This window comes from Gymnoscopelus braueri (genome assembly GCF_963280865.1).
Source record: "Gymnoscopelus braueri genome assembly, chromosome: 13".
Lineage (NCBI taxonomy): Eukaryota > Metazoa > Chordata > Actinopteri > Myctophiformes > Myctophidae > Gymnoscopelus > Gymnoscopelus braueri.
Genome location: NC_137615.1, coordinates 26,437,748 through 26,455,536, shown reverse-complemented (window position 1 = coordinate 26,455,536; position 17,789 = coordinate 26,437,748). Strand labels below are relative to the sequence as shown.

The following is a 17,789-nucleotide window of genomic DNA, read 5'->3' as shown; positions in this document are numbered from 1 at the left end:
GGGGGCGGCATCTTGTTTGCCAGTTCATCTTTCTGTCAGGAAAAAGAGAAAACATGTATACATTTGTCATTTTTGTTATGGCCCCAAACTATTTCACTGTACATGCACTGCAGGGGTCTTCAACAGGGGGTCCGCGACCCCAAGGGGGTCCTCAGAGTTACTACAGGGGGGCCGCCAAATCTTTGTGTGATAGAAGCTATTCTGAGGGGATAGGGGAACATTAGCCGAAAAGCTTGTAGATCTGCTATTTTCGGCGAATAGAAGGAAAAAAGAGCAGACCAAGTACAGAGTGAAAGGTCATGTTTACCTAGTATTGAGGATTTAAGTGGTTCAATATCTGAAAATATACATTAACATATACCCAACATACAAACAAAAAAAAACATTAATTTAACTCTGATGACAGTGCTGTAAAACAAGTCTATGAAGCTATCTATGATATCTATGAACAAGTTTAATCCGCAACTCAATATGTAGTGGGGGTCCCTGCTTCGTCTCTCTCTCAGATAGGGGGGGTCCTTGGGCTGAAAAACGTTGAAGACCCCCTGATTTATGGCTAAAAAACGGGAATATTCCAATATGCAAATGTATTGTGTCAGTGACGAGTTGATTGGTTCGGTAGGATTGTTTTCTCAAAGCATCTTCGCGGATCCGCCCAGGAAGTGGCAGCACACTGGGGCGAAGGAGAGAGGAGTGCTCTCTCTCTCTCTCTGCAAGCAGCAGCAGCTCTATTTGTCAGAAAAGTTGAGAAATTTGGGGCTTTCAAGCAGCAGTTTGTACGTCAACGGTTTCGTCTCGGGGATGTATTTCATGCTTAGGGATTGAATAGGAAATTCGTTTTTGAAAACCCGCTTGCGGTTCACCGACTAAAATGGGCAGAAATGGCGGGGTTTGTTGTAATTTTTTCGCATAGCCTCCAGCGAGAAACGCAGCTTTTCACCCGGACGGATTCACGTCAGATAGAAAGTTAGCGACAAGGCCTCGCCATTGTGTCAGATAATTGTACTTTTTTCTCCCTCCTCCATTCTACTTTGCCTTCTGGATTTTGTTACCATGACGGTAAGTTGTACCTTGAAGGTAGTTTGTGTGGGTGAGTTTTATTAATCTGTCTGACACTGGAAACTTTGCCTTTTTCACAGTTATCTCAAATTAATACTCTGTTCCAAGATTCTGTACGTTTATCAGTATGAGTTTTAATAGGATATATATGTAATTTAAAAAAGGATAGCCTTAAGCAGGAGCGTTTAACTGACGATTCGGGTCGATTATGTTTTGATATGAGGGTGTGTCTGTGTAAGTGGACTGAATTGCATGTAACTTAACCCCGTGAAATTCTTCTTTTGTGAAATGCCTCCTTTCTGCCTATGGCTATAATGTCTCCAAATGTCTATTGCTGTAACGAATCCGAAGAGGACATGCTTATTTCCAGGGGTGTTGGTAGTTTCATTGTTTACTCAGTTTTTGTTTACAGTAGAAGGAAGTGTCATTACCCTGTACGTGTCAGCCTGAGAGCCAGCATTGTCTTCCATAATGTCCTCTTGTTTGCACATGCATCCACATACAGCCAAGATCAGACGTGTATTTTCTGAGGCACAACCTAGATACTGGACTATATTGAACCACTGTAAATGTACAAGTGACAAACTCATGGAAATATGTTTTAAAAACTGGGCATTCTCATAGTTGACAGTTAATCTATATTACAACAAAAATAATAGAAGCAATCCAAAAGCTGTCCTTTCTAGTCCATAGTACTGAGGTGAGGGTTGGCCCCCTGCTCTTCTTGAGGAGTCTGGGACAGACCAGGAAATGGTGGATGCTGTCCACAGTGTCCCCTGGTCAGCTGCCCTTATGTACTCTTTGCCCTCTTTCTACATAGTCACTGATCATGAAGCACATGACAAGGAAAAGTACTGTTGAGGTACGAATGTAGCCCTATTTTCCTTTTCTTTACCTGTGAATGCTCTTGACCATGCTCATGGACACTGACTGCAGCCGAGATACACTATATAGGAATAGGGGGAGTGTGACTACATATCGCTTTGCCACTAAGCAGTTTGGATCCTGTGATGTACCCACACAGCCACAAATACCAACTCTGATTAGTTTAGTTTTCATTGTATAGCCTAACAACAGAATTTTAAGAACAGGAGAGTAGGCTAGAGGACGAAAAAGCCTATTCATCTTGAATTCATTTTGATTATATACCTATTACCTACACTTATTTAAAACCCCACATTGAGGCGATATAGTTGCCAGCTTCTCAAACATGTCACTATTACTAAGATGCTCCAAATCTTTCCTGATGATTACCATAATTGGGTTTTTGCGTGACTGCATGCATGTATGTCATATATGTTTGTGCACATGGCATGCCTGTGTGTGCATACATGCACACCCAGTAGATCAATCAATAAGGCTCAGATGTATATTTTCACAAGGCTCAGATGTATGTTTTCACAAAGTATTAACACCGTTAGAACAACACGGTAATACGAAAGTTAAAGGGCACATGCATTCTGTCCTGTTACACCCTACATGCTACATGTCGCACAACACTTCACCAAAGCATTGATTAGGTTTACCATATACACTTAGTCCTTGGTGACTTGAGTGTGCCATACTTGCATACATTTTTCCCATTCCACAGTTTATTAGTCTTCAGACCATGTATGGGTTTGTTTGAGCAACAAAGACCAAACACTATGGTTAAAGCTATAGTACGGACAGAGAACTCTGGAGTTATTGTGGCTTATACTAAGAACATGCTGTGATGCCAGGAAGAGGGAGAGAGTGCAGAGAGAATAATAAAGTTGGAAAATAGAAGAACAAGCAGCGGCGTGGTGAAAGTAAAAATATATAATTTCAGAAATGACAAGCAATTGAGGGGGGGGGGGGCAAGAAATAGGGGTTAAAAATGAGAGCAGTGGGACAGTAAAAGTCAGAAAAGGGAGCGAACTGATAAATGTATTGTGGAAAATGTTGCCTAATCTTAATCCCGGCACATCACATCACGCAGTACCCAAAGCACACGCTTTTCCTCTTCCCATCACCCTGCCAGAACCCAAAGTCGGGTATTCCTGGAATTGATGGGAGATAGATTAGTTAAGACATGTCTGAGAGGCGAGCAGTGCAGAGGAGGCACCCGTTTGGCACATACAGTACTCAAACTGTTCCACAGACTGATATAGTCTGGAGACATGAACAGAGCAGGTAGTGTTACTGTAGATACCCCCGCTCCTCCTCCTGCTGTAAATTTAATGAGTTGCCAATTTTTTCCTTCCGTTCCGTATGTGTGGAATGGACGCTTCTTTCTGGATCATAATCTTGCCCACCTTTTGATTGTGATGATGTCTCTCGCTCATCCTCAGCTCCGACATAGCTTTTTTTCCCTTCTATTTCTGACTTCAGATACTTTCTGCTTCCTGTTCTCTCTAACACCTCCTCGCTCTGCACCCACCGCCATAAAATTTGTCATGCATCTAGCCTGCTGCAGTGCAGTAGTAGAACAGCAGCCTCTTGCATACAGTGTTACATTGCTGACGTTCTATTCTTGGACAAAATAAGCCCCTTTATGATTTAAATGCTCTCCTTTGTCAAAGTTTTTTATTTTTAGTTATTTTTACAACACTTACACAAAGGCGGGTGAACATGACACTGTGTTTCTTCTGCCCCACAGCCTGACCTCCTTAACTTCAAGAAGGGATGGATGTCAAAACTGGATGAAAGTGGAGAGGTAATGTCCTAAGCCAAGGCTTCGTACCATTTACCAGCAGCTCTCGCTCTTGTCCATAGTCAATATATCACTATAGTCACTTTCCTCTCCTTTCATTCTTAGTCTTCTTGTCTCTCTCCTCTATCTCCATCGATCCCTCTTTCCTAATGAGAAAGGTTGTGTGTAAGATGATAGCATCAGATCATCCATGTTATCACAGTAATAGCGTGGCAGTCGGAGGCACAGCAGGTGTCTCCTCTCGTCACGTGAGTCAACGTGACATGCATGAGTGAATGAACGTCTTGCTCTATGGCCCAATGACTGCAGCTTGAACTGTTCTAGTTTCAGTATGTTTGTTTCATACTTAACAGTCAATTTAATCAACTTAAAAAGTAAACCATTTATGACAAAAGAAATTGTGCATGCACATCCGGTCTCACCCAGGTGCTGGACAACTGTGATGTACTGTAAAAAATAATGTCCACAACCCTGGTATCTTAGCTCCACTTGGTCAGGAATGGTAAATTCCTGAAGAAGATCCGGCAGGATCGAAATGTTGACCAAGCAATAAAACAAGTGGAGCTGAGCTATCAGTGTTGCAGACTTTTTTTTTTTTACAAGTATCATTTTATGGGCATGTTTGTTTTGAACGAGCTTGTTTAGTTTTGGATCATTGAAGTTCAGCACCACTTTCATGCTGCTTATTTCTGTGTCTTTAGTGGAAGAAGCACTGGTTTGTGTTGTCAGATGCTGGACTGAAGTACTACAGAGACTCTGGGGCAGAGGAGGTATAGTCTCAGCCAAACATTTATTTTACCAGCACATAAACACATTTTCTAACTGTCTTAAAACCTATGTTTGATTGAATTGAAATTCTGAAATAAATGCATTAATTGTTGCTTAAGTTGTTACCATTACAGGTTTTTGTTTCTATATTTGTAGCCTCTTATTTAGGCCACTGTTAAACAGAGAATATTCAGTATATCCAGTGTGCGTTGCCGATGTCTCTGCGTAGTTTCATATGGATGGGTGTTACTGTTTATTTGGAACAGAAAGATGACCTAGATGGGGAGATTGACCTGAAATCCTGCGTGAAGGTGTCAGAGTTTGATGTGGAAAAGAACTATGGATTTCAGATACAGGTGAGTTTCTGGGTCACGTAATCTTTTATGCAAAGCTCAATCGAAGCCCCATGATGATTTATTTTCTGTACATTCATCATATGCTCATCATGTCTTCGCGTGTATGTCACCACGCCCTTCCTCAGTTTTCGTCCCAGTTTCTTTTTTTATCTCATCATCTTTCAGAACCACCTCAACCTTTCCCTCCATTGTCTTCTTGCAAAACTGTCTCCAAAACCATTTGCTTGCTACTTTGCCCCCCTCCGATCTTATCATGTTCTATCACATCTCTGTCCCTCCCTCACCATCTCTCTTCTTAACCTGTTTTTCCACTCTTCCCTCAGACACGGGAGGCGGTGTTTACCCTATCTGCCATGACGGCAGGGATCAGGAGGAACTGGATCGAGGTTCTGAGAAAGAGCGTCAGGCCCATCAGCTCTCCAGACCTCACACAGTGAGTTACAGACATTTGGAGATTGTTTGAATATAAGTCGTAATGTGATATTTCAAGGGTTTTCAGATTTCAAACTGATTAATTTCCAATGGGACATTGTTGTTTTCCCATGTCTTTTTCCTGCCTTTTTGTGCTTCTTATAGCATTCTTGAAGATTGAGTCATAGTTTCCCCGCCAAGCGTTCTGTTTAAGTTCTGTTATAAGAATTCAGATTTTATTTGACACGTAGGAAATGGATGAATTTCATCAGTTGCTCTAACGAGGCTATGGAGGGTCCATTCCCAGTTCCCACACAGCTTTTAACTGTTAACACACACCGTTTTATGCATTACCCTATTACCCTATAGTAGTAACACCTTTCTCCTGAGACCTCACGTATTATCGTTACAGTGAAAGTTCCAACTAAAAAAAAAAAAATTAGCGATTGGAATGGATGTCATTGAGACCTTTTTACAGTTTACCTACACTCACTCTCTTTCAAGAAACACCTTACTGTTACTCTTGGATTGCTGATTCCAGATCACTTCTGTTCTGTGCCTCTGCCCTGTCTAAATACAGCAGCCAGATAAGAGGTTGTGTTATTCACATGTAGCGCCGGCACTGCCCATGGAGAATTCCAGTAGCTGCATGCTTGGCCAATCAAAGATTACCCCAAGTGTCATTAATCACTGGCAGTGTTACTGTACTGTATGTTCTGCTTACATAATGACTCACCTACAGCTGAGCCTTTAGTTATTCATAGAATCAGAATCACCTTTGCCGGGCAGTTAAGTTTAGCATATCATTTTATTCTGTGGCTCTTGATTTATTAGGGAACCTGGCTGATGTCTGAGGGACCAGTAGGGCGATATTAGTGGTGATCAGATAGTACAAAGCTGGATAGACTGATGATTACTATCTGTTTGTCCTCTCCTTCCATCTCCTCTAGACTGCCTGACAGCAGTAGTGACAAGGAGAACTCCCACACTCGCTCCCTGTCAGTGTCTCGTCGCACACCGTCACGACATGGTGACTCGCGGTCAGCAGCGCCGACCTCTGCCCCTTCGACTCCTCGCCGGTTTGACTACGTTGAGCTGTCCCCTGTACCTGTGCCATCCCACCCCCTCCCAACCAGTCAGAGAGAAGCAGGGGAGGGGCAGGGCCGCGAGCACAACCAATGGCAGGAGGAGAGGAGCAAAGATGCTATGACAAGCCAATGGGAGGCAGTGCTGTCCAGGAAGGGGTCTGGTTCAGGCTCAGACCCGAGGCTGCAAACGGAAGACGATATCGAGAGGAAGTGGGCAGAGTTTGAAAGGATGCCATTAACGGAGATGAGGTCTTTGCCCTCTGTGGGGTCGCGATCCTCTAGCCAGTCAGCCAATGAGGCGCTGCAGAGGGAGGTAGTGCGTGGAGTTGATTTTCCAATTTGCAAAGTTCAGCAAACAACATGCAAATTAACCCTTCATCCTCCCAGATGAAGCTCGCCCGATTTCTGCCTGCTAACACTTAAATATTGTTTCTCTTCAGCAATATTTTCCAACCAAAGCAGAAGTTGGAGATGGCCAAGTTAGTCATACCTGCTCACCTCCCATAAGCACATGTAAAAAACATGAAATATTTGCCACTGTAAGACACACATGCAGTCCATTGATGGTGGAAATATTGCTGAAACTCCTGTTCTGTCTTTGTGTGCTAGCGTGCAGTGTTGTCTTGCTTCTTCGCCTACAGTCTCCTGTTGTAAAACATGTTGGCATTGGGACACATAAAGTGATTCATTGAGGTGAATACAATCTTCACTTGGTAAATGTACACACTTGGGCTAAGTAGGCCTATATAATTGCGCCTATTGTTTGTTTATCCCTTATGATTGGGCCATCCGAAGCCCTACTGTTCCCTCATGATTGGGCCATCTGAAGCTCTTCTGTTCTCACATAACGGTGTCCTCATCACTATGGAGTCTCTCACTGCCAACACGAGTTGCTGCATGCCGTCATATTGACCCATAATGCATTCTACCTCTCTCAATCTCAGTGAGCTTTACCCTGTCTTCTCTCATTCTTTCCCCCTCTCAGGTGGCGTCACTGAGGCAACAGGTGGAGCGATTGCAAGGTGGTGGAGGAGGGGGGAGAGCGGGAGGAGGAGGTGGTGTAGTAGGTGGCTGTGGTCCGGAGGCCCACTGCGGCCGCAGCCTGGCAGCCATGGAGCGCGCCCACCGGCAGGCGCTGGAAGAACTGCAGAGACAGCACCAGAGACAGACCAGGGAGCTTGAGACGGAAAAGGACAGGCTACTGCTGGAGGAGAGCCAGGCCACTGCACAAGGTCAGACAGGGCTATATGTAATTGTCAGGATGGATATGGATAGGACTGCATGTAATACATGAAAAAATTATGTGTGATAGGACAGGGTATTATGGACAGTAATATAGACATAATAGGACAGGACATATTATATAGACAGGGTAGGGCAAGGCTTTAATAATAGACGAGATAGGACAGAGCTGTATAAAATGAAGGGGATGGGATAGCACAAGGAAGACCCGAGGGCATTTAGAGTTGAATATAATAAAAGGGATTGCACAGGATAGGTTTGGACTTAATAGATTGTATTGGATGGCACAGGGCAGGGGACATAGTGGCTGTGACAGTTATTTTCTTTTCCACCACAGGTTTCCTGACACCACTGTGGTTTTGCAGTGGTGCAGTTATTGCGACAGCCCTAGATGTCAATCTGTCAATTTCTTAAAATAGGTATTTTGACAGACAGCTTACTTTTTGCGATCTATAACTGATGAGCAAAATGTATTGTGATAGCTTCCCTAAAAGGGACATTTGAGTGCCTCAACATTTGTGTAATCACTTGTGGGACAGAATTGACAGGGATTTGGATTGTATCATCATTCCAACATTGGGATTGCTTGCTTAATTAGATACAGACGGATATGGATTGGCGATGACATTTAGTGATGACTCATGATACCTGCAGATACCCTGGGCTAGGATATAATAGGATGTGCTTAGTGCAGTGCTTGCAGTGCTTAGTGACCTGCAGCAGGTGTGTGTTGGTATTGTTTGTTTTCGTTGTTTAAAGTTTGTGTCGTAATACGTGTGTAATCAGTGTGTCAATGTGTTTTGTGTCTGTTTTGTTGATTCAGTCTGTATTGCGTTGTGTGTCTCATACGTGGCTGCAAACTAAATATCCCATTTAGATAAAAATTCAGTCTTAAACCTGTTATGAAAGAGGAGTATTACATTGTTATTTATAGGGAAATAAATAATACACCATAGGGCCCAGTTAATAATGCCTCTATAAAAACACTAAAATATATCAAAGTTCATAAGATCAGCTGTCTTAGTGACAAGCATTTTATCAGGACGGGAACAAAGGTCAAATTGGGGCCACTGGCCAATTTTCTCATGAACGTTCATTGCTCTTGATATCTTAACTCGCTAACTAAACAATACAATGTGGAAAAAACGATGTATTGATGGATTATGCAACACCCTCCAATATTATGTATCCAAAGTCATGGGTTTAATGCTTGGTTAAAGTCAAGTGAGCTGTTTTAAACTGTACTCAACACTCCCAGGTGCAAATAATCATAGTGTGTTAGTTAGGTCAGGTAATGCAATCAGAAGAAAGCGTTGCTTTTCTTGTTATCAGCTAATATGGGTTCACACAAGTTGGTAAACTGCAACTTTAGCATCAACCTGGTCAGAGTATGTGGGAGAGAGATAACACAACAAATTACACTACAAGATATGTAACTCCCTGTTCCGGCTGTGTTTGTATGTATGATAGTGATGCAGGCTTTGAGGAAGGCCCACAAGGAGGAGCTGGAGAGGGAGGTGGAGAAAGCCAAGAGGTTAAGCGGAGGGGTTGCGGACTCTCAGACCTTGCGTTCCCATCAACAGTAAGTAACTTCTGTACACCCTCTTACTTACTTAATCCTCTTTTTCCCAACTCCCAAGTGGGACATAAGGCTTCCATGATCTGCCTCCACCAGGGCCTGTCTTGTGCTGTATGCCGTGCCTTGCCCCATGTAAGGATCATAGTAGCTCAGCTGTCCCAGTCTTCCATCAAATAGTTTTGAGCCGACCTAGTTTCGTTTTCCCTGCTGGGGTCCATCCTAGTGCAACCTGGGCCATTATGAACATATTCCCTAGCCATCAAAGCTAACTTGTTATAGCATAACAAAATTATTCATGACGCAACTTTTTTTGGAATGAAATATTCAGTATTCAGTCATTTCAATGACGGAAGGATGATTTTGCAGTCGAATAAGTACAGTACATCATCTTAGTAGACAACAGAATCTCAAAAGCTGGAATCACAGAAACATTTGGTTAACACATTTACCGCCGGGCCCGTAGTTCTACGGGCCGTTAAATCCAACGGTTAAGCGCCAATCCCGTAGCCTACGGGCTGTGGTGCTTTTTCCTTTTTTTCGAATTTTTTTTTTTTTTTAATTTTCTAGGGGGACCATTTTCAGTGTAACACCACCCGATCGGACCGGAAGTGCGATCACGTTTTTTGTTTCCCGTCTGTCTCCATTCTAAGTCGTACACATAAACCCCTGTAAAAGCTGTACAGGACATGTAGTTTTTCATCCTCGCATTTCCCATGTTAACTTAAACGATCAGAACTCAAACATGGCGGCTCCGTTTGACACGCGGTCTCGACGAGTAGACACCAGGACATGTGCCCGTTGTTTACAAACATTGGATCGGGCAATCTAAAGGATTTTAACGGGGCCTATGGCGACCTGAAAAAAACAAAAAACAACAATAAAACCTTGGCACTGGTGAGTACATTATGAGATTAGCCCTTGGCGGTGGATGTGTTAAGAGCTGACACAAGTCATTTGTGTTCAAATCAAAATTCACTACAGGCTAACAAAAATACAGTGTAAAGGTGGTCTAGTCCACAGACAATCTAAAAACAAGTTACAATTGTAATTTTTCATTCAAATAAATTGTCTGATTGCGGTTTTAAACACATACGACGTTCTACCAGTAGAGAGCAGCAAATCGACACATTGATCACCTCGTTGACTCGCTCGCCCCCTCCCCCTACGTCACATCCGGTCATAAACCGGATGTGACAAAATTGCACATATATTACAAGTTATAGACTACAAGCTACTCATGATAGGAGACTTATGTAAACAAATTGAATGGTATATATTATTTTAATTATTATATGTTATGGCAACTTGTAAATATTGCCAAAACAGTGTGGACAACACAATGTTGAAAAAAAAAAATTATTACCATCATATACTGTGGCCTCAGAATATTATCAGGGTCATGGACTCATTGCCGTCAGTCTCTGAAAAGACCTACATTGGTAATTCATGGGAGTAACTGTCTCGTGCTTTTAAGTGGGTGCTAGCATGCCACAAAAAGGCTTTCTGTTATGCTTCGAGTTGAGACGCAGAATTCAGAGAAGAATTCAGAATCCACAACAACCATCCGGGGTTCTTTGTGTTAGCCAAACCAGTAGCCGCAATGGCCAGTGGTTGTCGTTTGGCACTTTTGGAATGTAAAAGAAGAATTTGGCCATGGATTCGTTTTCCTTTGTTAGCTTCCCAAGTTATTGTACACAGTGCCGTCTCAGTGATACCTACTGGAGCCTGTATTACGGAGAAGAGATGTGCTACACTCTCTATGCTAATACTCTTCACATGTTCACTGTGGTTATTTTTGTGGTTAACAGGGTGAACATAAATACCTTCTACTCACAGTAGGAAACAGTCGCGGTTATTTGAGAACTCAAACTGAAACATGCTATGCCCATGCAATACTGATCTTTCTCTGTTACAGTTTTTTACTAGTATGCAGTCATATAAACTCTGGTTGTAAAACTGCAAAATTAGAAGAGTAGTGTAGTATTGATGCAGGGGCCAACATATAATAGAAGGTTTTGTAGGAAGATGTGTCTGTGCATGTTGTTTAAACAAAGGTCTCTGCATGTTGTTAAAACAAAGGTCATTCCACATAAACCTTGTTTTGATATAATTGACACAACACACTGGCCCTATCAGCCCATATTTGCTATCTTTATTGTAAATATTGGACATTCCTACAGATATAAAGTCAGCATTGATTCATGCTGACTTTCATTCATCATGAGCTGGATTCTGAGATCAGAAGTATTTTCCATTCGTCTTGTACCACTCCATTTAGCTTCTATGACACCAAGACAACAATACATTTTTGTCCGCATGGGACTAAGTATTGGGTATTTATACTTGCACATTAATGCACAATCCATTCCCCTATAAGCAAACAACTTAGTCAGATGAAGCCTGTTTACAAACCTATTTGCTGAGCACTGCAGATGTGCAAAAAGTGTAAACATACCTGAGAGAAACTGCACCTTAGCTGGCCATTGGCGTCAGCAGTGTCCAGTCATCGTGTATGTATTCCCCAGGGCAGAGACCCAGGCCCTGCAAAGAGAGCTGGCCGGCCTCTCGGAGCGATACTCTCAGAAGTGCCTGGAGCTGAACAGGGCTGAGCAGAACAATGCTGAGAGGGAGAGAGAGATCTGTCGAAAGGAGAGAGACATAGAACAGCTGAGGAAGGAGAACCAGGTGAGTTTTCTGTATATTTGTACAGGAGTGTCTCAGAAAAAAAGGAGTAACTTTTGTTCACCCTAGGCTATAGTTAAGTCTAAATAAGCAGTTAAGTACATACATAGGATCTCATGTAACAGTCTCATATAGCGAAAGTGACAGTTGCATCATATCCTGTGTAGGGAGAAGCGTTTTCAGTGCTTATCCTAAATCATTACCGATAAGTATGAGCACCATGCCAGAAAGAAAATTGCTTATGCAAATTATCATCCCGTTTGACTAATTTCAACTTGATTTTAATGTACGGATTTGTGAATTGTTTGTTACTGATTGCTAAATCAGGCTACCATAAATCTTTCAACTAGAAAAGTGCGCTCCTCAGATCTCCACCAGGCCAGGTTGGCTACCCAGGGCCCGCAAAGTTTAGAAGTTAATCGTAGCCAATCGGAATGGAATATGAAAAATCTCACTGATACATCTTGATCACATGACTCCGTTTTTTTTTAAACGCAAAATTAGGGACAAAATATAGCAGTCCTTTGGTGGCGCAGTAACAGATTGATTCACATTTTGGCCTGTAACTCTTGAACCGTAGGTTGTAGAGTCAAGCTGTAGTTTTTCCCCCTGGATTCATTGGATTATGATTTTGCGTCACTACACTGGTCATGTGATGTGACGTGACGTGATAACCAGGGGGAGTTATAGGACAAAACGTGAAGCACCACCATCGGGCTGATTTGAAAATGTGGGACAGGGGTAAGAACATAATCTCTGTCCTTCGGCTTTTTGGCCTGGCGAAAGATTTTAAATAATAACTTATTGGTCTCTGAGAAATAGCAAATTAATGCCAAGGACACTATAATTCTATGGAAAGCAGCTGTGTTTTATAAAGTTTGTATAATTTATTGCCAAAACAATAGATATTAATAATCGCTATTACATGTTTCCCTCCCTCAGGACCTACAGACCCGTTTAAAGGAGGAGATCAGGCGCATGCGCGCTGTCATCTCAGGTCAAGGGTCAGAGGGAGTCTCCAATGATAACAGAGACAGGACGTCCTGTGAACTGGAGGTAGGTCACCGGAGGGAGGGGAGATGGTCTAACAACATTCTCCCACCAGATATAGAACTATACAACTTCAGTCTTGAACTGAGCCATATGGGAGAATTTTAAACCATTACGTGCATTAGTGCGCCCTCTAGTGGGCATCCCCTTTCGCTAAGATAGGTGCCTTGAGGATACTTGCCTTTTAATGAGTATCCATTAATCATGATCAATGGTTGTCATGGCTTACAAAGTGCCACCTGGGTAGACCAGTGCCTGAAAACATAACAAGCAAGCCTGTCTTCTCTCACACAGTTGGAATTCATGCTTTACACACAAAGCAAACTTACAAAAATAAAAACATGTCATCCTGCCCGGGTGCTAAGAAGACATGGTATTATTGAAGACTAAACTCATACAGTACATGTAGCAACACTTACAGTAAAACCACTAATTTACAATTTTCATACCTTTCAATTGAACGGGATTGATTCTAAGTGTAGCTTCATGCATTGTTCTAGTAAATGAACAAAGGGAATGTCATAAATCCAATTTACTGCTTGCTAAACTGGATTTGGCTTGAGAACATCCAGGGGCTGTAAAGTGGCTACATTCCCAAGTTATATGTGCACTGAAAGCCTCCTGTAAATCCTCTTGAAACCTGGGATGGGCTGTGGATATTTTTAAAGCAATACATCACTCTCTGCACTTCACATCTTGGGTGGGTTAAAGGTTAATTTTGTCCAGTCGCCTTGGTGACTTGTATGTTAATTATATAGATTTGGGTTAATTATATGGATGCTTAAATAGGTGTTGTGTTGCCTTTGGCAGCATATGATGAACACTCTGTTGCTCCTTCCAGGTTCTTCTCAGAGTGAAAGAAAATGAGGTGGAGTACTTACACAAGGAGATCAGCTGTCTGCGGAATGAGCTGCAGTTTCTCAACACGGTAAACCTGTGTGTGCGTGTGTGTTGCTTTCTTTTGAAAGCATGCCTCTGCCTCTGTTCTTGTCATAGCTGAAAAAACAAGAGTTTGTCTACCCCACAAAATTAGGACAAATAACCTGGTATCTTAATCCTTAAATCTAAACAAGCTCCTTACCTTCTGTCTATCTGAAAATATAGTGCCAAAAAATCCTTAATTAAAATTTGCTAAATGCTTAAAAGGTGTCCAATATTTAAACCATTTGAAATCCCTATCACTGCTAGACTCTTGTTTTTTGCTATTTGGAAATGATTTTTTTGTGGAACTGTTCTATACTGGTTTTTCAGAACACTACGTCACGCAAAGCTTGGCCAATCAAATCCGGATATCACGTTTTTGACATTTGTTGGGCAATCAAATCTGGATGTTAGGTTTGTGAAGTCCAGCCACCCTCCCACCGTCCACCTATAAGCCAATTTAATATATAAGATTAGATGTAAGGAGCCTAATGCATTGCTTGTTTTATTGCAGCTTTTGAAATAGTGAAAATTAAATGTATGAGCCTGTGGAATAGGACTCAAGCCTTGAAAAACAGATCTTAGCAATACACCGGGGTAGTGGACATGTTTGTGAGTCTCATTGCCATGGGGATGACACTGTTCCCGTGGCGTGATGAAGTGCTCTTGATAGACCGGCACCTTTGCTGGGAGTAGCTATTAGAAGAGGTGGTGACTGAGGTGGGAGGAAATAGGAATCTGTGTAGATCCTGGAGAAATGGCAGGTTGATGCACCCTCTTGGCTGATTGAATGATCCGCTGAAGTCTGCACCTGTCCATGTCAGTGGAGGCAGCAAACCAGATGGTGATGGGTGCAGTGAGGATGATGGCCATGTAGAAATTAACCATCATTTCCCGGAGCAGGATAAACTGCCACAGAAAGAACATCCTCTGCTGTGCCCTCTTGGTGATGGAGGTGATGTTCTCCTCCTACTTGAGATCCTGTGAGCTTATTGTACAGAGGAACTTGCAGACTGCAGTGTTAACCGGGGAGTAACGCAGAACAAGCAGGGGTGTTGGGGTAGGGCCCTTCCTGAAGTCTACCACCATCTCTACTGTCTTTAGAAGAGCATCAAGCTCCAAGTTGTTCTGACTGCACTAGGAAGCCAGATGGTCAACCTACTATCTGTAGGCAGACAGATCCCCATTGGGGATTCAGGATCTTAACTGAGCAAAAACATTTTTCAGTCATCTAAAATATAATGGCAACTGTCAGGTTTCAATGTCAGCCCCTAAAATTAAAAGAGCAAAGGCTTATTTCTAGACTAGGAGTTTCTAGACTTAGGTCATGGGCCGGATTGGTCAAAATGCAACTTAATGTGGGCTGTGTCCGTGTGGTAGTATTCTGTTACATAAAATAAAACTTAATGATGGGTAGCATTCTTAGGCTACTGATTTCAGGTATAGGACTAAATGGGAATGTGTATATATTTTAATTGCAATTACATGCATTATCTGGTTTGTACAGATGCTTTCTGCCTGCAGTGTCCAAGCATCCAACCATACAGTGCACATAGCTTCCCAATTTACATTCCTACTCACCAGTGGAAGTACTTCATTATAAACTTCAATAGAGAAGGCAATAAATGACTTCACCTTTTTCTTTTAGTTGACTAATCTCCTGCAATATCCCAGAATGCCTCGTCGTCTTCAGTGCAATGCTTGCTCTCATGGGAGGTGCTTAAACACAGCGGGTGGTTACCTGCTGCCTCCATTGTCAAATGTTTGGCAGCTTTGGCTGCCAGTGTGTCAAACTGTGTGTGAATATTTTGTTTGCATAATTATTGATTTTCTTTTTCCTTTACCCTTATCACCCTTGTTCTAGACTCACCATTATGCACCTATGATCAACAATCATAAAGGGAGATACCAATTTCTACACCCACTGTAGCCTCTGTAGTGCATGCAACACAGCCACAAGATTTTATTGTTGTTGAGTAATGAATGGCATTTGATGGCTTGCTAGTATTCTTTGAATCTTGTATAAATGATCATTCCTGCTATAAACTGCACGTCTGTCTTCTACATTATTCCTTCTCGAACTGCACATCTGTCTTCATTATTCCTTCTCGAACTGCACATCTGTCTTCATTATTCCTTCTCGAACTGCACAGCTGTCTTAGGCAAAGTTAAACTCTATGAGGATGCTGTGGCATCTGTATAACCTTTGCCTCTGGCCTCATAACAAGCCAATTCCACTAAATATCCCCTCACTGCAGGAGAAGCGCCTGGCCTGCGATCGGTATAAGGAGCTGCACGAGGAGCTCAGTGGGATGAAGGGCCGAAGCGAGAGGGAGATCCAGAATCTGAAGGAGAACCTGAGGCTGGCCATGGCTGCTTTGCAGGAGGGACAGATGTTGGGCAACAGCCTGGACCACTGACACTCAGCCACTGGGACTAATGGACACAAAGACCGGTAGGGCAACGAGTCCTCACCTCAATATGACATCGAAATTGTATTTTAACCAATCTGTATGGTACAGTAGGATTCAGTTTGAATTTAATTACATATTATTTTTCTTTTCCAGTTGTGTCCGCACTATGGTGACTGAAGCAAAAGAAGATGCAGTAAAGCAGAAGAGACCATTGGTGGACTTGTATTACTGGACAATGCTGGTTATTCGGGGACCATGCTAGTGCCTTAGCTTTCAATCATTCTGCCAATCAGCACCATAGACTTATCAGCTGATCGGTTAAATTACTGTACACTGGGTCGCGCATGATATATGAATCTGCACTTTTTATTTTATTTTTTATCTGGTGTGAGTGTGAGAGAGATTGTGTGGGTGATAGAACATTTTGGTCTGAAAACTGGAATATTTGAACGACAACTTTTGTATTATCACGTCTTGCGGATAAACACAGGACATGAGTTTTAACTGTCTGCACCATCCTTGTTTTTTTTCTTTAGCTTGTAGAAACTGTTAATGTTTGCTTCTGTGTCTGCTACCTGAGTGAGACGGACAGAATGAATGCACCAGCAGAACTACCGTCATCTCATTTTTAAATTTTGTACAGCTTTGTCTCATGTTTACCATATAAAATGGCCTCACAATTTTATTTTATTTTTCCAGAAATGGGAGCATATTTCAATTGCTGTAATTATTATTATAATTTTTTTAAATCCTGAAACATTTGTGGACATTAATTATTACAATTACTGTATTGAGACTTTATTTGGGATTGATTCAGGAAGAGACTGTGAAAGATTCTGATTCCTGGAGAGCCAAATTGGAACTGTATATCCATTATCCATGACTATGTATAAACATGTTTGGGATCGTCTTTTGGTGGAGAAGCTCCTAAATGTTGTTGATGAATGTTTGTTGTCCTACATCTGAGATTTTGTTTTCTTTTAACCATGACAGAGAAAAGTAGATCTTAACTGAGATCAAATCCCCAGTCTCCAACTCCTAACATTATTTGGCAATTGTGTGCCACCACTATCACATCAAATGTCAAGTATTGCGTCAATGAGCCAATGTTTTTATATTGTGTATTGTGATTAACATGATAAACTTAGCTACCTGTCTTTTGACAATGTTTTCATATTTAATGTACTGTAGAGCATTGACAAATTTGTAAATTATCTACATTTTGCAATCAATAAAATACAGGTTATTAGAAAAATGATGTTATGTTTGTTTTTTACCCATGATGCACCTACACAAGTTGAAGTTGCACAATAATACATGTACAATATGGCTTACTATATGTCACAACTAGTGAAATATTACTGAACCACATGAACCCGTGCCTATTCTGACTGCAGTGAACATTCAGTGAAAATATCAGCTATGTTTGGAAAAGATTTGGTGTAGACAAATACTACAGGATCTAATATCATATAGCCCTAAGGGCCTCTGTTTACCCATATGGGGTTTTATTTCCTCCGAGTCCGAGGTGGAAAGACTGATGAC

General features: G+C 41.9%; 1 protein-coding gene across 3 annotated transcripts; it reads left to right on the top strand.

The window, feature by feature from the left end:
* Positions 1-676: 676 nt before the first annotated feature.
* triobpb (TRIO and F-actin binding protein b) lies at positions 677-17,491 on the top strand. 3 transcript variants are annotated; one of them, XM_080447480.1, is made up of 14 exons: positions 677-1,059; positions 1,880-1,921; positions 3,680-3,736; positions 4,435-4,503; positions 4,768-4,857; positions 5,181-5,290; positions 6,219-6,669; positions 7,342-7,588; positions 9,069-9,180; positions 11,703-11,862; positions 12,802-12,915; positions 13,751-13,837; positions 16,089-16,285; positions 16,398-17,491. In XM_080447480.1, exons 1-13 carry the CDS (start codon positions 1,054-1,056, stop codon positions 16,248-16,250), a joined length of 1,707 nt encoding a protein of 568 aa, XP_080303606.1. In that variant the 5' UTR covers positions 677-1,053; the 3' UTR covers positions 16,251-16,285; positions 16,398-17,491. The 3 variants fall into 3 exon arrangements, with proteins under 3 accessions (XP_080303606.1, XP_080303605.1, XP_080303607.1); XM_080447479.1 differs by having other exon boundaries at positions 6,219-6,672; XM_080447481.1 differs by lacking the exon at positions 1,880-1,921 and having other exon boundaries at positions 6,219-6,672.
* Positions 17,492-17,789: the final 298 nt, after the last annotated feature.

Bases quoted from the DNA above. Each gene is read 5' to 3' on its own strand.
- triobpb (XM_080447479.1), top strand. The intron at 1,922-3,679 runs GTACGAATGTAG...TCTGCCCCACAG, and splicing joins CAAGGAAAAGTACTGTTGAG to CCTGACCTCCTTAACTTCAA. The intron at 5,291-6,218 runs GTGAGTTACAGA...CATCTCCTCTAG, and splicing joins AGCTCTCCAGACCTCACACA to ACTGCCTGACAGCAGTAGTG.